At 42.7% G+C, this 23,847-nt stretch overlaps 1 protein-coding gene across 1 annotated transcript; it reads right to left on the bottom strand.

The window, feature by feature from the left end:
* Positions 1-1,430: 1,430 nt before the first annotated feature.
* On the bottom strand, positions 1,431-23,402 carry kcnk12 (potassium channel, subfamily K, member 12). The gene is made up of 2 exons (XM_034609176.1): positions 22,054-23,402; positions 1,431-5,300 (listed from the first exon to the last, which is right to left on the bottom strand). The coding sequence occupies exons 1-2, from the start codon at positions 22,391-22,393 to the stop codon at positions 4,408-4,410; spliced, it is 1,233 nt and encodes a 410-aa protein (XP_034465067.1). The 5' UTR covers positions 22,394-23,402; the 3' UTR covers positions 1,431-4,407.
* Between the last annotated feature and the right edge of the window lie 445 nt (positions 23,403-23,847).

A 23,847-nucleotide genomic window follows, 5' to 3' on the forward strand; every position in this document is an offset into this window, starting at 1 on the left:
TGCATGTAACAGATATGGAGCATGTCATTTTAATGGAGCTTCTGCACAGTCAAGGTGCTGTTGACTACAGATCCGATTTTCCAGTTTGAATACAGCACGATGCGTTAACTGGGATAAACTCGCTGATTTTTGATTAACGATTGTAACTTTACTGCAAATCTCATAGCGCTGGGATCCAAGTCTGCTATGTTCACCCATGTTATGCACAAATAGTGTGGGCTTTAAATATTCTGCGTTATTTCATTCTAATTTCATATTTGATGAGAACATGAGAGAATTGATTACACGAAAAAAAAAAAGATAAATCAGTGAAATCACATTGAAGAGGCATTTCTGCTGATAACAAACATACAGTGAATCCTTATTCCGCCTGTCTCCTCTTACAGGAGATACAGGGGACAGCGGAGCAGTTAAAACCATTGCAATCAATGGAGATCATTTTTGCAAAATGCAAAAGGATTGTATGGTACAACACACAAGCTCTAAACACTAAGATCTGTTAGGAACCTTTTTGTCATATGCAAGGACTAAAGTAAGGCAATTGATTTCAAGACACGCATGCATTTTAGGTGAGCAAACATCAAATACTCTATTGAATGCCTTGAAAAGCTTGATGTGTTTCAGACTGAGGGAAAATGCATTTTGATGGTTATTATACTGAATCAAATGCCTTCTACGGGGGGATGTATATTCAGGGAAGCATTTAAGATAACATTCACAGTCCTTTAATTTTCATTTTCAGTCTTGTACACACTGGTTTGGACACACAGATGCATTAAACACACACACACATGCTCCTTGTCTGGAAGTGAGGTTGAGGACACGATGCAGCAGGTAGCCACAGGAGCTTGTAAAACGCAGGTTAGCAATCCTGAAACCACTGTCGCTGTTACCTTAAACCTCTGAGGGGAAATATGAAGGTTCACATACTGTATTACATCAGTCATGAAACATTATTCTAGAGACATTCCAGCAAAACATCCACCTCTGGCGACGTATTGCAGCAGGGAAACACCATTGAATTGAAACTACAGTATGTTATTTGCTACCGCATGGCCGCACTCCTCCATACATGTCCCTGGACTCTACGCTTTTATGTCTTAAATGTCACAGTTAACAACAGAGTGGCAACACATGAATCCGCCCCTGGCTCTGCAAGCTCCACATCACCAACATATGTTCACTCCACGGTTCAGGAGTCACTCTACTGGGTATTGTCAAAGAACAAAATGAACATTTTTGGAAATACATGTCTTTATCATAGACTGTATATAAGGATGGATGACATGACTCCCCCTAAAAGTGAAGCCAAAATGTCTCAGCCGCCCCCTGGTGGCTGGCTACAATCGTGGACGTGGACCAAACTAAAAAGTCAAAGTGAACGTCAAATAAATGTGATGGTTTTTAGGTAGTTCTTATCGCACTGGTGGATGTCCAAGTGCTACATTCTCCAATAAGTTTGGTATTAGATAGTTATTTGATGCTATCAAAACAGTTTTAAACATGATGATTGACAGCTGAGTCCGACTCTCTCCAAATGTCGTTATCCGTTCCAAATGACGTAATCGGAGCGAAACGTTTGCGTTCGTAAGGCTTCATATCTGTAATGAGGGAGGAGGTAGCGATGCGTCGTCCATCTTTATTTACAGTGTAAGGTATCATATAATATGAAGCTATAGCTAGCAGCTGGTGAGCTTAGCTCTTTGTCTTAGCATTAAGACAAAGAATGGGGCAATAGCTGGTTAGTCATAAAACTAGTAATTTTACCTAGTTTCCTAATGAATTTAACAATATTTATGTAAATTTAAGTCTATTTAAGTCTACTGCTGAAAGATTTTGTTAGCATATTGCACGGAAGTTTCAACACGTGAAAACAGAAAAAACTACGAAGTTATTGTAGTCTGCTACTCGTCAGTGGTGATGGAACTTCACAAAGCATTGAACTACAGCCAGATTTATCACTTTTTTGGTTCCCATTTCTGTTGTCGTTTTCGCTATTTGGAGCGTGTTTCTGTATTTGCATGTGTCGTGACCTTTTGTAGCGCATGTGTCGTCAACTTGATGAAGTTGTTTTCCTAATTTGCACATGTTTTTTCTATGTGCATGTGTTTTCTTTATTTGCAGTGCGTTGAGCTCTCCTGGCCACAGTAGTTGAATCTGATTTTATGACTAAATAGCTTCTGGTCTTCATGCAAAACTTAGGCTTTAGCTTCATATTTACAGCAAAGATGTGAAGTGGTGTCATCTTCTCATCTAACTGTCGACAATACATCGTACATGCATTTTTCCGAATCTTTCTAAATATTCCTCAACACTTGAAATGCCTGTGTTCCCTATGACCATACGTTTTGTGGGTGGGTAAGTTCTGAATGTCGCATCCCATCAGTCTGTTGACGGATTGTGTGAGAGACGTGACAGTGACCTCTTCAGTCATCCACATGTAGATATTTGAAAGCTATACTGTAAGTAGAAAAATAGACTTTAAAGAGTCCTCTGTTTTATATACATCTACCTTGTATGGCTTTACCATATTGGCATGCAGGAAAAAACTAAGACAAGCCTGAAGTTTGAACTACCTGAGTCATTTTTCTCTAGTCCTCTCAGTGAGACTGGGGAGTGAAGGAAATTATTTAGCTCTATGCTCTGAAGTGATGGAATACACTGAGGACAGATCCAGATCCGTGTCACGCCTTATTGTAAGAACGCTTTTTAAGACGTTCCAGTTCTTCATGTATATATATACATTTATGGCATGTCTCATATTCACAGTGTAAAGGGTGATGAGCGTGAGGAGAGAGCAGAGATCTGCAAGAAAAAAGGAAGCAGGAGGGTTTTGGTGCAGTGTGTGTGAAGTGAATGCAGAGATGAAGAAGTGAGCGGCCCGCGTGGATATTAAGATGATGAAGATGGACGCCAGGAAGAGTTGATTTGAGAGGCCGTTGATTCGTATCGTGTGTATGTTTGGATTTCCTTCTCTCCCGGACATTTAACAATCAATGTCTTCTCCTCTGTCTTCCTGTTTACAAACATTAAAACACCACCACACACCTTTACATCACAGACTCCTCGGAATAGATGGTTCCTGGCAACACGAACATCGCAATCGAAACCTGACTCTCCGAAAAACACCCTCTATCCATTCAATCTTGGCCACACGTTTACACTGAAATCAAGAGGAAAATCACCCTCTGCAGACTTTCTTTTACCCTCGACGAATTTCCACGAAGGATAAATCAATACAAGTTAGAGGAATCCTTTGGGGGTTTGTGTTCCCACTCCAGCAAAGGGAGATTGACCCGGCTACGTTTGATCTGCTTCATTTAACATAATGTGCCAATAACAATAATTTGCCTCCTTTCCTTTCCCTTATATTTAACTTCAAACAAAAAATAAACCCACACTCCATTTATTTAGTTTTAAAAAGACATAAGTCCGCTGTCTGCATTCAAAGAGTAATTAATACATTGCCAGCCTTTATCGTTTGTTTTCCTCGCAGACAGCTGTAGGCTTGTAAAAAACACAGAGAGAGAAACAGTTGGAAGGTGGCGTCTTTTACCCTTCAAGTCAAAGTCTCAGCCACCAAAACATGTTGCGAGCTGATAAGAATGCCAGTTCCTCTCTCACGAGAAATGGATTTTCATTCTTCAGCCCTGCTCTTTTCCTCCATCTCCAGGAATGGGGGAAACTACTCTTTGTAGCCCCTTAATCTCTTAAAACCTCCCCTCGCTACAGCCCCTGACAAAATCAGCTACATCACTGCCCTGCTCACAAACTTCACTTTCTACACACCGCCCCAGAAATGAAAAGTAGTCACCTGAGGGTAGAAACTTGACCCGTGTCAAGCATGAATGGGGATTGCACATTCAATTGAAGGTCTAGAAATGGTGCAAAAAAATGCATGAAAAGTAAAATGCATAGTTCAGTATGTGCTATATCATTCAGTGATTACACTCGTCATGTCTATATGAGTATTAAATATGTACATTCATATAAACTGGCAAACTCCCATGAAGGATTAAGATTGCACTGTGTACTTCCCTTGGCTCAGAAGATTTCAGTCATGTAAGTCTGATATATCGAGCGTGTACAACAGACTATTTCTACGGACTGATGGTTAAGAGATATTTGTTCTGGGTTGGGTTTAAGGTTAATGAAATGGGTGATGGGTGGTCCCCATGCTTCCCAATCGACTTATGTATTTGTTAATGTTGATTCTGTGGTTCTCTCGTCATGCCATCAACATCAAACCATCAAAGTCATTACCTGTATCATCACCACAGGCTTGTATTTCCAAAAGTATCTGAAAAATCAAAATGTATCATGCATAACAAGTTACACTGGTGATCCATTTCAAAAGTGTCACAGCCTGACATGAAGAGCTGTCATACTCCTGTTTGACTGTGGCCTCTACCTGGAGTTACTCGTCTCTGCCAGCCTGTTGTTCATGATACCAAGGGCGCCAACCCCCCCAGAGAAACCATTATGGCGCGAGCTGCCAGAGACTGTCCTGGGATATCCATTGGCTGACTCAGACAGCTGCTTCTGCATGAGGGCCAGCGACACCTTGTTAGAGGCTGCCAGGTCTTTCATGGAGATCATCTCCCCAGATAGTCTGCGTCCCTCAGTGTCACTATCACAAGGTCCTTCGGAGTCGGACGGCTGGCCAAACCGACTCTGGCGACCCCGGGAGCCCGGTCGGATTGCGTTGCGTCTGCCCAGTAAGGCGTTGGCGTTACTGCAGCGCTGGCAAAACAAGCAGCTCATTTTCTCGAGGATCCAGTTGAGCACCTGCTTGATGACGATAGAGATGACATTAAAGAGCGAGTAGATGCAGCACACGCCCATTAGCATGAAAAGGAAGTTGGCCACCCTGTAGAGGTTTTGGTATTCATAAGCGGCGGTCTGGCTGCTGACGTAGTCCCCAAAGCCGATGGTGCTGAAGGTGACGAAGCAGAAGTAGAGCGAGTCTAAGTACGCCCAGCCCTCAACGGGGGTGTACATGGCTGATGCACAGCAGGAGATAGTGATGGCTGACAGGCCGAGAATCAGCATCACGTGGTACACAGAGGGCTTCCAGCCTGGGAGGGAGTAGGCTGAGAAGTCATGGCGGATGCCTGGCGGGAGTAGACCGCTGTTCCTGATTCGTCGCTCCCTTACAGCCTTCATCACCACGGCCAGCAGAGTGATGATGCGCTCCAGGAAAAGGTTAAAGAAGAGGATGGTGGCAGCGCAGCCCAGAAGACCATAAAAGATCAGGAACACCTTTCCTGCGACTGTCACAGGTGTTGACATCCCGAAACCTGCAGAGACACACGAGCAATATTAAACAGTGAGTTCCCTGAGCGAAATTAAAAATAAATTTTCAATTACAGGATGTCTTCAGTTTCCTCACAAGATATTATATTGTTGGTTTGAGACGAGGGAAGTGGTGCATGACAGCCAAACAACCTCAAATCTAAATGAGCGTTTTAAATTAGGCTTAAATCTTATTTGTAAATATTTGTGGCAGTAATGAATAATATGTTAACACACACAAGTGGTATTAAGGAAAAACTGGGTGATAATTTGTGATAAATAATTTACAGTAATGAGAGCACGGTAAATAAAAGTGACAATAGGGTAATAAATAATAATACAAATGTGCTGCATTGCAAATGAAGATGTATGTTGTGAAATAAGAGATAATGAGGAGAAGTAGCAACAAATGGGAAAAAACGAAAGTTACAAATACTGGATGTAGAAAAAAATAAAATAAATGTTTACGACCTGGAAGGACCTGTGTATAAACCATGATTAAAAAGAAGAGTGGCATCCAATGAGTCTCACACTTACTTTTTTATTAATTGTTATTAGCATTATTCAGGAACTTGCCACTGACATAAGTCAGATGATATTAGAGACACATTATTCTTTTTTCATTTTTTTTACATTTCGTATTCGCACTGGAAGGAGTAGACCAATCACAACAGAGTGGGCCAGCTGGCCAATCACAGCAGACTGGGCTATATCGGGAAGCGCTTTGAAGAGACATGAGCTAAAACCAAGTGTTAAAGACAGAGGTTGAAAAGAGGAGCTGCGACGATGGACAGTCTGAGGACAGTGATGTGTTTGCTAAACATTAAAGCATGTAAACCTTTTCAACTGATAGCCAACATTAAAATTATAGACCTGAACATGAGCATAATGTGTTTCCTTTAACGTATATGTTTGCACACAAAGCCATATGCTATTGTGTATACAACATATGTTTCTATACATTTTTTTCTATACTGTTCATTGCACTTGGTGGGGCCTGGAAAATCAAGGACATGGGGGTCATATTGAGGGGAGGAGATTGTCAGGAATAAGCTTAGGTAAGCCTTTTGAATCCTTCTTTTTTCTGGGCTGTGTGGTTTGGCTTCCTGCTATTTTCTGATTTCTTAGTCAATTAGACTGAATGTTCAAGCAGCGGCGGGGGGTTATGAGAGGAGTGGAGAGGAGAGGGGAGGAGATGAGAGGATGGAGGAGGAGAGGAGAGGATGTTTATGGATTCTGTTGCATGTTGAATGAGCACTTCTCAGTTTCGAGGAGTGTCACAGGTGCAGCTTGCAAATCTTTCAGCACTTTCACACACAAACAGCAAATACAAAGTTTAAACCCAAAACCTTTCAATATTTGTTGAAGTAATTCACAACATAATAATAATATTATCATAAGGTTTTTCCAACCATAAGTGGTGAAGCAGCCTGGCCGACCAATATTGCCATTGCTGAAAAGCACAAATTGCAGTGAAGTTATAATATAAATAGAAACATTATATATTGTATGAATATCATTATTATAGTAGTTTTGTGACCATTCAGATTTCTCCTGGGACGCATTTGACAGATCTTAGACCATGTTGTAAACACTGGTTTATGGCATCATTGATTTCATCAATACAAAACATCAATGTTTTAATCTACAGCATCTTATATGTAGAAAATAATTTATTCAAGTGTAAAATCCACACATATTCGTCAGCTAGAAAGAGACTTTTACTAATGCACCACACATCCACACACACACACACACACACACACACACACACACACACACACACACACACACACACACACACACACACACACACACACTTGAACCCACACGCAATGTCACCAAACAAATAAAATCGTGCTGAAAGATCAACTAGTTCACTTCCAGGCCAAGGTTAATTGATTATTTCATCATGTCCATCCTCCATTTCAGTCTTTCCTGAACATGAGGGCAGCGCCTTTTCCCCCTTAAACATGAATCTGTCTCTAACCATCCTTGTCAGGTAATAAATGACATCAATATCCAGCCAGTGCTTCCTTTATGATGCTCAAAATGGCTTTTTCGACCTTATCTCTCGCACTGGAAACCACTCTCGTGTGGGTTTGCTGTTGACACGCCGGGTCATTTAGATCAACGCTGATTGATACAGATTGTGTTTTAGAGCCAAGGGAAAACATAAACCCACATGTACACACACACCTTATGGTCTCTTACACACACACACGCACAGATAGACTTTTCTAGGTTTTCTACGTTACATCAGACGCTGCAAAATCTGGCGTTTTGTGAACAGCTGTTTTCAGGCATGAAGTCCAGAGGATGTGAGAATTAGGTACAGACTTTCGCTGGAGTTTGCCTTTCACACATGAAGGACGCAGCGGGAGATTCTCCTCTCAGACGTGCTCACAACAACATAAAAATCTCCAAAGAGTTCAGGTGAGGGGGGGGTGCAGTAGCAGAGACAGGAAATATATAATTTCTGCTGCAGTGTCTTTGTTTACAGAACACAGGCATCAGCTCACATCACCAAAAGCTCTCTTGACATCTTCATTGGTGATGCCTACATGCCTGCATGGAAGGCACAGCTTTTCATCCTGAGATATTTGTATTTGTTTTTTCATTTTTCTATCCGTTGGGTGTTCGAAACCTCATCAACACGCCCAGTCTCTCGCGGAGACTGCTCCAGAAGATCTCCTGCTGTTTTCTCACATGAGCTCACTTCCCTGTCTTTTTTCTTTTACCGTGGGGTTGGCAGCAGAAACTCCAGAGAAGGTCCAGAGCCTCTCCGGAGAATGTCCGGAGAATATGTTCTATTCCTTGCCTGTCTGAAAACAGCTAAAGAAAGTGACTTACAGTAGTTCAGCAGCACACAGCCAGGCACTGTCGGCTAACAGGAAGGTGAGGGGCAGCGATTACCCAAATTAAGCCCTTCAGTGAAATCCTATTTTCCTGTTTCATATAGTTAATTAATTAGCCGCCCATGACTCTCTAACCCAACTGAATCAGAGGGAAAACAGATTACATCTTTTCAGTCCACGCAGAGGCAGTCCTCTGCACCGTCTCTCATTACCGAGTAAATTACCTCAGAGAGGGAAAGGCACCAGGCATCGATTCAGTGTAGCATTTCAGAGCCATTACTCCAGACTACTGTGTCAAGACGCATTAGGGACAGCAGAACAATAATAGAAGGCAAAAGGACTTGAGCTGAAACCAAACATGCAAACACTGTGAGACTTTATTCTCAAAGACTTCTTCATTTATACAAAAAAACTAAATGTTGGAGTTGCCGGAACAGACCAATGATCCTGCTGCTGACCTCAGGCAACACTTTCCACTCGGTCCAAGCCAGGATGAGACTTTAATCCTACAGAACTTGATCAGGCAGGAAATCATATGTGTGCAAATCCAATTCAATCAAAGCCTTGGGAGAATATGTATCCATTTGCATTAAATAAAGTATGCTCAACTCAACATTGGAAATGATGCCCTAATGGCGAATAATGCTTGCACACTCAATTACACACTAGAGAGTCAACCAGGGGGAATGTGATGGAAAAGGTGCCATTAGTATCCATTAATTACCATTTGACAGTTTTGCGCGTAGAAAGAGAAACAGCTTTAATGGTTATCAGACTGTGGGGAAATGAAATGTAGGAGAGAGGCCGAGATAGATTGCCAGCGGACCGCAGTGGCTCCAGCGTTCGGGTCAGCGTTTATCATCAGGGATCGAGGTAAAATCACATGTTCTGAGGCGCAATCGTTCAATTTAGACTGAGCAGCTCTCATTACAGGCCAATGGCAAGTTACAATGGCTCATTAAAGGGGGCAGTAAAGTCAGGACCTAAATAGCACAAACCACTGAGAGTGCTGCTAATAGATGTATTGATGGACTGCCCTGCATTTCATTTGCTACCCTCAGTAGAGGACTCGCCTCCAAACAGTAATTAGTCATCACATTTTACACCAAAGGAACCACTCTGAGGGAAACAGAACTGTGCAAACTCCATCAGGCGCAACAGGTTTTTCAATACACAAAGGAGCTAACAGCAGCTGTGAAATGGTCCAACGTGTACGGTCCAAACTCTCCACAGTTCAGAGAGCAGCGGGAAGTCGAATTTACTCTGGCATACGTTCAACGCACCTACAGATCAGAGGTTAATCGAGGAGGCTGGTGACATTCTGTTGCTGTCAACAAATCACATGAAAAAGACCAAAAGCAACGACGTGTTCATGCATTTCCCAATACTTAACAACTTTGGAACCACAAGCCCACTGATTAGCTCCACCAGAGAGGTTACGTTTTCAACAAGGTCCATTTTGATGTTGGTTTGTAGGTTTGTTAGCAAGATCATGCAAAAACTACAGGGCGGGTTTCCTCTAAACTTGGTGGAAGGATGAAGGCTAGATCAAGGAAGAACCTATTTAATTTGCTGTGGATCCAGGATTTTTTTCACTTTCTTTAAGATTCCAAGATGTTGTTAAATTTCCCTTCCCCACCAAACTCACATTATCAGTGGGATAACTCGTGCTTTTTAAAGCCTCAGTCCACATTTCACAGATATTTTCATGGGTCTCCAGGTCATCATTTATTTAGTCAGAATCTGTAACCTGCATGAGCATCTTTCAGTTTTAGACTCTGGGCCACTGCAATGGGTATTTTTTCTTTAAAATTCAGTAGACCATCCAGTTAATGAATTAATTTGGAAAATAATTAGGAAATGTGTGAAATGAAAATCTACGCATTATTACCAAGGTAATCATTGCTTTGTTTGATTGTTTCTGTTAGGACCAGGTTTTTCCACCTCCTTTTGTGCTCAGTGGTTTCCCTTCCCCCACTGTTTCTCCCTCCCTGGTGGCTCTACCTGGAGCTGGGAGGAGCCTCCTGTGGTATACCTGCGCAGCTGACATTCATCTCCTCATCAACTCCACCTCTCACTCTATAAGACCTCCGCTCATCTCCCCTGTCGTCGCCAGATCGTCCGTTCACCAGTGTGGAAACTTTTCTCGGCTTTTGTGACTACATGTCTCTTGTTTTGTTGTACTTATTTACCCCGTGCTCCCTTTGCCACAGGATCAGCTGCGCAACTTCCGTTTGTTCAACTTTATCTGCTCCGGCCTCACCCTGCCAGGACTTTTGGATCCCCGCAGCTTTGAACAATAAACCTTTTTACTACCATCCACCTGCTGTGTTCGTGTTCTGCATTTTGGGTCCGCTAAGAAAACAGATCATGACAGTTTCTTTGTTTGTTAGCAGGATTATGCAAAAATGACTCTGATTTCCATGACATTTTTTGGAGGGGTGTGGTATGACCCAAGAATGAAGTCAGCGGGGGATGCAGGATTTTTTTCCTTTTCTTTAACATTGTGAGATAGGGTGTTTGTTTGTTTTTTACATTCTCATGTAAATGTCTTTTTAGGGGACTGATATGAGTGTGTGCTGTTTGGTGCAGATCCGAATACAAACTCTGGATCTAGTGAATTTAAATGTGGTTTCCCGAGGGAACTGTTGGACCTTGGTGGAAGTATGAGCTCTACTCAGTGCCATTCTAGCTCCCACTTATTACCTAGATCTTTAAATTGCTATGACCAAAATGTATAGTAATAAAAATCAATCGAATGATTAAATATATTGGAAATGGGTGCCTTGTGCTGTTGAACCCACAGGAAATTATCCTCCAAATCAGCACACTTCTTTAGCTCTAGGGAGCATTTTAGTGTCTTTTCCCTCTTTGTTTTGTTTTCCTGACCTATTGATTTCTGACCTATTGAAAAGGCCTATTGATTCCATTGTACTAGAAAACAACCTCACTAGGCCGACCATCGGACATGCCGAGCACATTTTTTTCTCTTGTAAGACAAGGTTAGTGTGAGTGAGTTCAGATGATCATTGAGAGAATATAGAAACAGTTGGATTTAATCTCCAAAAGCTACAGAGGGGTTACACAGAACAGCAGAAAAACCCAAAGAGCCAGTTCAAGGGGATCAAAGCTCCTAATGGAGACCCGCATGAGAGTAGATGGCAACTAAAAGCACTCAGTCATGTTTCTGTGTTTAAACCAAGGACACGCACTGTTCACTACTCTCTCTAAGTAGCATTGAGACTGAAGGTTACTGCACGTCATCGAGGATACGCACACACACACACACACACACAACCCTCCCCAGAGCCAAGAAAATGGACCCAAAGATTCATCATGGGAAATGTTTTCCAAACCAAAAATCAAATCTCTGCCTCCCGTCGCTTCCTCATGTCCCCAATGGATGAGCTTAATCGACAAGCTCCCTGTCAACTGCTTCCCACTACAGGGAATGGTCGTAAATTGGCCTGAGAGCAGCAGAAAACGCCACGCATGCCCGCCCCGCTGATGACTGTGTTTCTGCGACGAACAGGAAACCATTAGTCACGGGTCGGCTTGGCGGGGGGTCTGCAGAGAGGACGGAGGAGGGCTGAGGGGACGGCGACTCAGGCGGACATCATTGCTGCACCATCTGCTGGGAAAATGCTGGATTTCTAATGTGGGAAAATGCTGACATGACGAGGAAATAATAGGGTCCCATACAGGTTTAGTGTGAGATCTGTGTGCAGTAAACAAATGCTATAAAATATGAATAAATCACCCGAAGCCTACACATAATACATTATATCCTATGGGGCCCTCAAGCGAAACAAAGAGGCCTTGAATTTCACAGAGCTCACCCACACACGATTCATTAATTCCATGTGTTCTGCATGTCAAAGCAGTGATAATGAGTGTTCTCACTGTTATTCATGGCTCTGTAATAATTGGAAATAATGGACTGTGGTGATCATAATGAAATATGTAACTAAGAGTCACTAAAGCTGGTCAATACGCATATTGATTACAAGAGATACAGAGTTTTCAACAACCTAAAATACACCTCCGTCTTCTGACTGTGATTCGTTTGGCTCCGTCTTGACTGAACCAGGACTCGCTGTTTTTAAATCGTATCTCGCCACTTAATTCCTTGGCCAAGCGAAACCAGGAGGATTGATGAGTCCGCCGCTGTCCATATTGATTTGTTGTCAAAAAAAAATGCTGCCCTGACTTTGGATCCGTGCCAAAGTTTGTTCTTTTTCTTTTTCCTGTTCTCCGTGTTCACATCGTTTTAAAAGGAGAAAAAAAACAAAACCAGACGAACAGGGTGTGTCATTATGCAGTTTCACTGGAGAAGGTAGAACAGAGGTTATACAAGCAAAATTTAAATTAAGAGTCAAGTTGCTTCGCCGTTCATCTGCAAACAGGGAACAGAGATTTTGTCCTCTCATTTGACTTGAGGAGTCATTCTCTCGTCGGATTAATAGCTTCTCCCTGATGGATCTGAAGGCGATGTCCTTGTGTTTCCTATTATCTTGCACTGTCAATGTTTGAATAAAAGCTTGGCTACATAACGCCCCTCTTGTATTATTCCCAAGAGCAAACACACCTGCTCAGGTGGAGCTTTTGAAACACTATCCCCCTCAGGTCAGCGTGATAAGCCTCCATGTTCAGCATCACAGATAACACAGATCTGGAGCTCATACAGTACCATGGTAACGCTACCTTCAGTGGTGGGATGTAACAAAGTAGGCTACATTTACTCAGTTACTCTTCTTAAGTAGATTTGTTTTAGGGAACTTATAACTTTCAGCATTTCACTATCAGCAAATATCTGTGTTCACATTGTTTTTCATATATATTTTAAAGGGGAGTTGGTCCGCTGATCCAATCAGAGCGGGCAGGTAGCATTAGACCCCGCCTCCTTCACCACATTAATGAAATAGGGAACAAGCTATACTCTGCAAGTACTTCTACTTATAATACCTTGAGTATATTTCAAAGCAAGTACTTAGTTACTCGAGTAGAAAAGTTGGTGTGTCACGTTTACTTCAGAGTCATTTGAACCGGTAGTGAATGCTGATTGTAGCCATTCCCTTTGCAGACAAAAGCCACATGTTAGTGGATATTCTGACCAGTGGAAAAGAGGCTTTACTTTTACTTGGGTACATTTTTGTCGAAAATATTACTTCCACCACTGGCTTCATTGATTTTACTGTCAGTCTTTTACAGCTGCTCCGGCTTTTTAGACATTTCTGAAAACATTGCGATCACATGCCACCATGAAATGAATTCCTGAGCTTCGGTGGACTTTTGATTTAATGTTTTTTCATTACTGCTAATGCAAAAGCACAAGTCCCTGAAATTTAAGGCCTTGCAAAATAGAAAAAAAAAATGGATTCCTGTCAGGGCCTGCTAAATGACTGACAGCTGCAATAATGATCCTGGATCATAGAAGCTGTGCACCAGCAAGGTGTCTCAGAGAAATGATGAGGCAATGCTCTGCTGCTCACAATTAAATTATGTTTTACTTTCTATTAGCTCAAAGGGCCCACTATGAGTCCGAGACAGTGACTGTCAGTGACTGTCGGTGGCTCAGTGATCTCTGAATGCTGGCATGAGGACAAAGCAACTCATTCGTCTGTATGTTATCCTGGTACTTTCCAGGGCGGCAGATTAATTGAGAAGCTCACATGGTTTTACTGGAAGAACATTATTCTCCAGATAAAGAAGGATCAGGAGCACAGCTTCCTCTAATTCACACAGGCAAGTGCAGCGGCCGTTCTAAACCTGTCTGTTTGGAATGATCTGTTCTCTTGTCCTGTGTTAATGCTCCAGAGCTACTTCAGAATTATTCCTTGTCATTAGTGAGTCACTTTTTAATTTATTGTGTGCCGGACGTTGTGTGCAAAGCTTTTTATAAACAGTCTATGGTTCAGAGCGAAGTTAGAAAACGTTGTGTTCATCCTACCTGGTTTATCAGCACTGAAGTATAAAGTTTGAATGATTTAGGAATTATTGCTATTTCAGAGGTCTGTTAAGCAATTGACACAATCTTCAAACCCCAGTTTACAACTTTTCAAAAATAAAAGCTCTGTAATTCATCTTGACTTAAAGCAGGGCAGCTACAAAACAAATGTTGTGCTTTTACATTGTCGAGTTAATGCTAAAGAGGAAGGGATTCTATGAACGCTGCTGCCATGACGGAGATCAGCACTTGCGACATGCGTGAATGTCTGTGTCAGTGCGATATGGTGAAATAAAAATGAAAATAATTATGCCGACCACTGCTGTAGTTTATCAGAGGACGTAGAAGAAGACATGTTCGACTGGGTCCAGAGACAGACATCCCTGCCCCACTGTCTTCTACAGGGCACTGGTCGCCTGTTTGTTACATTTTTATTAATATTGAATGTATCATCGCAACAAATTCAACTCTGCACTTGCTCGGGCCATTAACACAAGCCAAGTGTGAAGCTGATAAGATAAACGTTTTTTAAAAATCTGCATTCCGCATTAAGACACATGAAAATACAGACGTTTGTGGAATTAGTAGGTAGATTATATAGAGACATTGAACACAAGTGTCTCATACTGTACATGGACAGCAGCTACCTATTTTTAACCAGCTGTAGCGTTTAAATTGCAGGTGATTAATCTCAATAATTTTATGTAACTGCCTAACATACAATATCCATAACTCCTAATGGCATGTGCTCCATGATCAAGCTCCAGGGACGACAAAGTGCTTTGTCATTGTAAATCTAATCATGACCAACCGTCTCACTGATTCAAGGTCATAGTCAAAATCCACATTTGTCTCTTCTCCCATGAGTTACAAGGATTTGAGACTTTTCATTTCTGACATTTGATTTATCAATTTTACATTTAATACTATTCCAGTGTTTATGTTCAGTCATTTGAAAGATGCTCTATTGCAGCATGTTTATCTCTCTGCTCTTACACAAGCAGCCTTTCCTTGACACCCAGAGACAGATGGACAGCTGCCAAATCACGCTGTTTGCCAACTTGCTCTTAGGTTATTAACACGGATACTATTTATATTCATGGCCCCAAGATGCAGATAAATGTTCCGCTGGTGCAGAAGTGGAATAGTTGTTTAAGACTTCCTGCAACGAGGTGACATTTTTGCCAATGTTCAGAGAGAGAAGGACTTTTCTTGTTGGGGGGGGGGGTGGAGTTTAAAATCTCATAGCTGCAAGTCAGCATTCACATCATCGTTGGTGAAACTGATGATGATCAAAATAGTAACTAGGAGGAGGAGAAATTTAAAATGAACTTAGCCCTGATGGGAAGTGCAGAGAGTACACAGAGTTTATCCTCTCCTTGGCTTTCTGGTACAAAGAGCAGAATCAGTGAAATGCTAATCAGAAGCTCAGAAAATGTGCTGTGTCCTCTAAAATGATCTTGGCATCGCTCGGCCGTGATGATTCGACCACGTGAGTTCCTGGTTGTGGGGGAGTACATGCCTCAGCGTGTCAGGGCAGATTTATGACCCACTGTGACAGAGCACAGAATGGTGGACACTCTCAGCAGGTTGCATCTTACACACACATGAAACACACACACACACACACAGGTTTGAGTAGCTATCCTTATCTGCACTTGACATTGACTTTAATTCATTGCGGACAGCCTAACCAGAACATTATCCCTAACCTTAGCCATGACCACAATCCACATCCCACGCCTAACCTTAACCAGGACCTCAGAAATGACATTTTACTTCATTCGGAGCAGGCTTTGGTCCCCATGAGGTCGACGGGTCAGTGTCTATGATAGAAAAGGTCAAAAATACACACATGCAGGCAAACACACAAACCCACACAAACAAACACACACACACACACACACACACACGCACGCACAACACACTAGGACGCAGTGCAGTGAGTCTGTTGACCAGTTTGCATCTGTTTTGTCCATAGGATGAATAGTAATCACTCTGTTGGCCCCTTAAGTATCGTTTGATTTATGACACTGATGCTAATGACATTCCCATTAGCCTCACCTACAATTTATTACACTGGTAACGAGCAAATGTAAACATGCTAACATGCTAAACTAAGTTTTTTGGGATGTTCTGAGTTTGAACCCCAGTTTCTGTGCGGACTTCCTCCCACAGTCCAAAGGGATGCAGGTATCAGATTATATTATATTACTGTGACCCTTGAAGCTTATGGATGGATGGAAAGGAGTGTATCCCAATTATCATTAATTATTTTACATAACATATCAATGTAGGTGTCTTAAAGGCTTTAATATTTGAACATTTACATTTATATATCTGATATTGGAAATTCTGATATATTTTTAAAGTTTGGTTCAATAGATCGTCTCCACCGGCTCTTATGGGGCAACTGCAACAGTCAACGAAAAGTCCACTTATAGTGTTTATAGTGTATAGTGTGTACTTATTTGTTTCACCCAGAAAAGGCTCAAGTTGTTTTATTTTTGTGTCTGACAACATTAGACATGTCTGGCTCAATGAGAAGTCTCACTCTCACGTCTCGTCAGACTTGAGATGATGTCAGAAGAGGTGGAAACGTGAGTGAGAGACTTGGAGAGAGGAATTCAGATTTTCCTGAGAGAAATATGTCTGAATCATTTTCTATATCATTTTCTGATGTGGACAATGACAATGAGGCATTTAACTTCGATGGCCATCCCTACTTCTTTGAGCCGGAGTAAATGAACAAAGAGCTCCTACGAAGAGAGATAACAAGGCACGTGTAAGGTTGCCAGACTCTAAGCAAAGACACAGGATAACAATTTTAGCCTTTTATGGGTGAACAAAAATCTCTTCGACCGTGGACATTTCATGGCCCTTCACTGTTGCCTCATAAGATTACATTGTTGTCACTGCTGTTGTGTAAGCGGCAGTTGGCAAAGCCTATATCTACTGGACTGATTCCAAAGTACCATTCATTTACACACACACTCATTTATCAACATAGAGCCCAGGTTGAAAAATACTGGAATTCCCCTTTAAGGTAGAAATTAGCTACATAATGCAACAACTAGATTAATTCAGACACAGTCTCATGATCTCCATCCAGAGCCTCCATTCCCTCATTGAGGATACACTTGTTGTGTTGAGGATCTGGACTGCACACAATCTAAAGAGACGCATTCAGTCCCTCTGACTCTGTGATTTCACTCTATGAAGATCTAAAGAGGAGACAAGAAGACGGCATCAGACACCAGAAGGGTGTAAAATGATTTTTAAAAAGCGATCCCCACTATGTAATGTGTTGCTCGTGGAATATGAGCAGCTTCTATTTTGTAACACAATTACAAGGCTTTCCCACAGAAACACATCACATCGTATGAAGCGTGCAGGGGCTCAACGTGACAAAGGAGCAAAGTTAAGATTCGTGATTATTTTAGATAGAGGAGTCAGGCCTGTGTGCGACCGTCTGAACGCTGCTGTGGGAAGAAACAGGACGAGTTGCTGTGCACCAATGGATCTGCTTTCACAGATTGCAGGCCGAATTCCCACCCACCTCCTGAAAGAACGCTCACAACAGACACAGTGGCAACAACACAGATGGTTTTGTCCTGACGAGGCGGCACCGAGCAGTTAATCTAAACGGGAACACAAAACAAAAACACAGACAGCCTTGAGGAATCCACTCCCGTCTGTCATGTGGCATTTCACACTGCTTAAATGCCAAAGGCACGCTCCTCCAGTCTGAGGTGACTCAGAGGTGAGGTAGCCTCAGAGAGACGTGAATTACAAGGCGCGGCATCGTACAGTATAGAGGACAAATGTGGTGAGCAGCTCTTTTCCAGACACATTGGCTTTGGTCAGACAAGCGTGTAATAGTCACACAAACCTTACAAGCCGGTTTCATTTAGATGCTGAAGCCAATTCAGCACATTTTAAATTGGCACAAGACAAGGAGGAGGATAAAACCCTCTAAGCCATTAGGTCTGATTGTTTATTCACACTATGGATCATGGGACAGGACATGGGAAATCATTGTTGTTGTCATAATAAGCTTCAAGTCGCCTTGTGTTGACAAAATTACTTTTTATCACGATATACTTGTTTTTGTGATCTCCAATAATGACTTTGTGATCACAGCAAAGCAACATAATCCAGACCACATTACAATAATAATGACAATAATGATTATTACATGGTAAATAATCACATGCATGTCCTCTCTATCTATATTTTGATTTGTGCTTCCAGTGCACCTAATGCAACACAACAAGCTGCAACAAAGATAGACAATATAGTTGCTTTAACACCTCTCTTACAGTGTCAGCACAAACTTTAAAATACAGTTTCAATTGAAGCCACTAAAAGGATACCTAAGGGTCACATTTAAATCAATGGTTTCTGATGGAAGAGATTATGCCTGCAAGTAAACTGAGGGAAGAGCCACAGTCATTCTGCTGCAGCACAGCTCTGACAGCCAGGATTTCTTCTTCTCTTAACTCCACCCACCTCTGACACTTCTCCTCATTTCGTAACTGGTGAACAGGGTTTAAATCTGGCCTCATTTAAAGGGGAAAACTGTGTAAAGGTCTGCTTCCTACTGTTTTTGTTAAACTGTCCTTTTAGCCTCACCTGCTTTTGTGACTTCTCTGAGTGGGTGGATATGAATGTGATGGAGCAGGAGGCTGCAGTGGCTGCCAGGGGCAAGAAGAAACAGCACATACAGGGTCTATAAGCCCAGGAATAGATGGGAACAGATTCCAAACCTGCAGTGGATTATTGTGTTGTAAACCGACGAACAGTTAACAGTCCTATGTGATTTGTTCCACTCAATCTCAACAAGTTTAACACCCTCACTAAGTACTCTTGACAAGTATTCACCCTAATCCTTCAAAACTGAGAGAGTATTTCTCCCAAATGTCACATCGCAGCATCTTACCGTGAGACATACGGGCCCGCAGAGGACCTCAGAGAGCTGTCCTGATTGGCAGTCAACGGTTATCAATCAGCCCTGAGCATTACAAATAACTTTTGATATTAATAGAGAGTCTATTTACAGACCAGACTCTTGTTTATTTTTTAATGAGCAGGCAAACTCCGAGGCTCCGTCTGAAAATGTAGGGCAGGACAGCACAACACACGCAAGATTTGGATACTGACAAACCTGCGTTTCAAGAAGATGAAAAACAAGAAGTGCTGCGTTAGTGAGAGTGAACTCAGACACAGTGGGGCTTTGAATTAGATGCTAAGGTCAACGTGTTAACAGGCTCTCAGAGACCTGTTGTTGTTTATGGATCTATTATATGAACTGGATAGATTCATATTCAGAAAGATGGTTTCCACTCCCTTGTATAATAAGTGTTCTTGGATTTGATTTTCTCCCATGTGGTGCTTCACACTGCACAGTTATGTCCCTATGCATTGAGATAATGTCCCACAAAGAAAAATAGATTTTCCACAAATAGCTTTTTAATGGAATAATTGACTTTGATAGCAGCTTTAAAGTGTGCTCTGTCAGCAGCTACACAGACGTATCTTTATATTGATGCTCTGCTGGACACTGTATATAAAGACGGGCGACATAATCGCGTGTTTTGATTGGTCCCTGGCGGCTGACTGTGTCATAAACCCTGCCTCCCCCATGTTAGCGGACGGGGCATGGACAAGTAAAAAGTGAAAAATCATATCAAATACATTTTTCACAAAAATGGTGTCTGTCATTTTAGGTAGTTCTTATCACACTGATGTATGTTCAAGTGTTTTAATTTGTCCAGTGAGTTTGATTTTCAAAACACCAAATGTCGACCTGCTGGTGTCTAATCTGACCCGGAGCAGTGAGAGTGAACAGCACAAAGCTCTGCAGCAACAGAGATGACTGCAGGACATCTCTGTTCGGTAAATATTATAGTCATTAGCTGCTAATTGTGTGACATAATGATGGATTTTGTCTTCCAAATACAATTCGAATGCAAAAATAGTCTATAAATGCTCCTGTCAATAGTTTATGCGTGGGAAATGTGCAAAAATGCAAACTGAATTGGAAAACATCTGCTGTCAGGAACTAAAAAGCTCACAATGGTTCTAAAACCTTATTCTGCTGCCCGAGTGGATTTAATGCCTGTAATACTACCCCAGTGGAGTATTTAAGGTGAAAGAGCTCATAATGGATGATTGTATAAAGAAAATCATGACGTCAGCTTGTCGCCGAAGTAGAAAAACACATTGGAAACCTAACTGTCTGTTTTCCGTCAAAGTGAGTTTTGTCTCACTATGATAAACATTTACCTCATTAACTTAAACTTTGTTTAATACGGAAATCCAACATTGTAATAGATCAGAAAAAATCTGAATGTGGCAGAGCCAATGGGTAAACAAGTGCCTCAAGTGGCCAAAGCTTCTTTTTTCATTTTTCAAAGTGATATGGTTGAGGCACAACCATATCACTTTGAAAAAAGAAACGAGAGCAAAGTGTCGCTGCTGATTTGAAGCCTCTGCCACGGCAGAGTCAGAGGCGGGAAGTGTTTTTTGGAGGAGTGTCTGGAGTGCGCAGGGGGATGCCGCTCTGATAAAGAGCCGTGTGGGGAGGCCCACAGATCCCTTTTATAACAGCCGCACACAAGCATGCAGAAAAAGTAGCACAGAAGCCGGAGGGGTGGGGGGGTGGAGATCAAAGCGAGATGGAAATCCAGACAGAGATACAAAACATGTCTGCCAACGAAAAAAGACAAATACTGTAGAGAGATCAACATCACCCTCTTTTTACCCTCAAGCAGCCAAGTCACTGTACATGATCTGCTTTTCAGGTGGCGTGACAAGTGGAGCACAGAGTATTTAAAACCTGCCAGAGACGTGCACACAGACACAGTTTCCCCTGTGACAGGGTGAGCTGAGTGCACCGGCTCCCTGAGAGCTCTGCATTTATGCATCTATGTGGGAGCAGACCGTGGAAGAGCCACTAAAGCTCTGTTGACAGGCCTAAAGTGAATAAAGTTCTGACAGATTCTAATGTGCTCATGTGGAGCCAATTCTCACTGTGCTGCAGCCACCAGCTTTCCTTATCACTCCCTTCGTCACAGTTTACAACACTCCAGGTAATAATTTGAGCTGCTGTCACCTCAAAAGCTGCTGCCGGGGATATGGTAGGTGGTGTTGGGTGGTGGGGGTGAGTTCACCAGAACATCAGGCATGCAGTGCACCACACCAACTGTCCCTCGCAGGGACAGTTGCTCTTTTCTGACCTATTGCACAGTAAATGTTAAACGAGAGGGGAGCAGACGGGGGCTTCTCATTGACATTCCTCTTGGTTTGAATAGAAATGTGGCGAAAAAGGGGAGAAGACTGCACCCTTGGGTGCTGTCCTATGGCCAGGGATGAGTGTGGCATTCCAAATGGCAGGGGGGTCAGATGTCGCCCCTGTTGCCAAAGTGCCTCGCAGCCAAAATGTAACACATGACTGGAAAATAATTGTTAATCTGTTATTCTGTACGTAAGCCAGAGGGAGGAAATGAGCCTAAAGGGATGGCAGCACCAATGCTTTTGACACCCAGACTGTCAGTGAGGTTTTTATTTAACAAACAGAGGGCAGATAAATAATGACCATTCTCCAATTCATTTGACTTGCATCCTCTGGTCATCAGGTAACAAAATGAATATTATTTAGACTCTCATTCCTACTTAAAATGTGGTGTCAGCTAATTACAAGGCATGTTTGGAGTTTATTGTGTATTTATAAGACTTCATGTGGGCTTGGCCACATGCACCGAGCATGCTTTCTTTTATTCTACTCCTTTTAATCTCTTTTATCTTGTTTTAAATTTTGTTTTGTTTGCCTTCTGAATAAAGCTGCCTTGCCTTTTCAACAAGTATGAGGAGGACACCATGTTTGCAACCAAATGGACGCAATGGCCACTGGGAAACCAGTGCATGCTACATACTGTATAGATCACCCACCTATAGTCGACACCACAGTTCCAACAAAATAAAAAGCCCCTGTAAAATCCCATCGTGGCCTCAGAGCGTCTGCCCGGATGCCGGCGGCGATGGCTGCCTCGTACTCCCGCAGGAAGGAGTTGAGGTCCCGCAGGCTGACGTTGAAGGTCTCGCTGAAGTTGAGGAGCGTCCCGTTCCAGCGGCCGTGGGCCCGCAGCTCCGAGGGCCGCTCGATGGCCGAGAAGACCGCGGCGCCGCACAGCAGGTACAGGACGATGAGGAGGGCGAGCAGCACGAAGCGGCCGTTGTCCTCGTTGAGGTGCAGGGAGCGGCAGCCTTGCAGTCGCTGGCCGGGCATCATCCAAATTTCAGCACCACTCGCGCGTCGGACAGCGACCAGCTCCGCACCGGAGGCGGCATCCACTCGTCTGCGGGTCTCCTGGAAGTCTCTGCGCTGCTTCTCCTCCTCACTGCACTTCTTCCGACACAGCTCCTCCACTCAGCCCTGCACGTTGTCTCATTGTAGTTGTGAAGTGATCATTATTCTCTGTGGCTGCAGGAGAATGAAATAAAAGACGCTCCACTCGATCCACCAAAGAGTTCGGGAGGAGAGCAGCGGGCGCGTAGTTTTCCTGACAGATTTCCTCCTGCACTTGTGGCACTGCAGCTCCAATCCCAGCAAACGCGCGTCTTTGTGCCAATGCGAGCAGCAGCAGCAGCAGCAGCAGTAGTATCCTCTGGGTCCGCTGCACCAAAATGTTTTTCCCGGCAAATGACGCTCGAAAAATTATGCAACTTGCAGATTTACGCGTCGCAGGAAAAGCCCCAATTATGCTCTTATGAAGTGGTGGACCCTCTTGAGCTTTGCATGCTTGGAGCTGCAGCCTTCGTGTGGACGCTGCATCCTCTCGGACAACTCCCTGCTACAAATCAGGACGGAGGAGAAACAATAAAACGACATAAGGGAGGGGGGGAGAGGCGCATCTCCGTGCGTCCTGCAGCTGAGGTAGTCCTCAGGAAACAGAGGTTGTACACTATCACTTGAGTGCAGCCCTGTTACCTTGTGTCATGCGCACTGAGGACACTCTACTCTACCTTACTCACTTTCTGCACCTATGAAAACAAAGACACACTTCTGAGCATTAAAAGTTTCTTAAGGTTAATACAATCAATACAGAGATTATCAATGGCAGTGGAAGAAACAGTCAGATCAGTTCCTATAGTAAGAATACAATGGTGTGCGCCTACTGCCAACTGGCAATTAGACATTCATCCCTAAAGTAATCATTATGCAGCACAATGGCTCCTGTTGGAATTACATTTTGATGCATTGGACTTTAATTACTGAGACATAAAGCTGGAAGAGGTAATGTTGCATGTCGCAGGTTGAGCTAAGTTTAATGTTTATAGCTTATATACTGATGAGCAATTTTGAATAATCAACTAGAATGGCACTCAGTGGAGTATATACCGCATTTAAGTTCACCGGATCCAGATTTGTATTTAGATCTGCACTTAATTGCACACAGTCATAAATATCGGTCTCCTAATCATGTCTGGTTGTTTTAATCAAGATCCAAGAATTATTCTCTGAGAAAATGCCATTTCTCACAATGTTAGCCTAAGGAAAGTGGAAAAAATCCTGTAACTGCACCAAAATGAAATAACTTGTTCTTTGGGTCATGCCCCACGCCTCCAGAAAGTTTCATGGATATCGATTGAGTATTTTTTGTGTAATCCTGCAAACTATCTACCTAACAAAGAAATTCAGACAAAACATAACCTCCGTGGCCGAGGTGATGATGCATCATATTT

Source organism: Hippoglossus hippoglossus, chromosome 15, assembly GCF_009819705.1.
Source record: "Hippoglossus hippoglossus isolate fHipHip1 chromosome 15, fHipHip1.pri, whole genome shotgun sequence".
NCBI classification, from domain to species: Eukaryota; Metazoa; Chordata; class Actinopteri; order Pleuronectiformes; family Pleuronectidae; genus Hippoglossus; species Hippoglossus hippoglossus.

Excerpts from the sequence above, each read along its gene's own strand:
- kcnk12 (XM_034609176.1), bottom strand. The coding sequence starts at position 22,393 with ATGATGCCCGGCCAGCGACTGCAAGGCTGCCGCTCCCTGCACCTCAAC. Across the intron at positions 5,301-22,053 it reads AACTGTGGTGTCGACTATAG|GTTTCGGGATGTCAACACCT; the intron begins GTGGGTGATCTA and ends GTGTCTCTGCAG.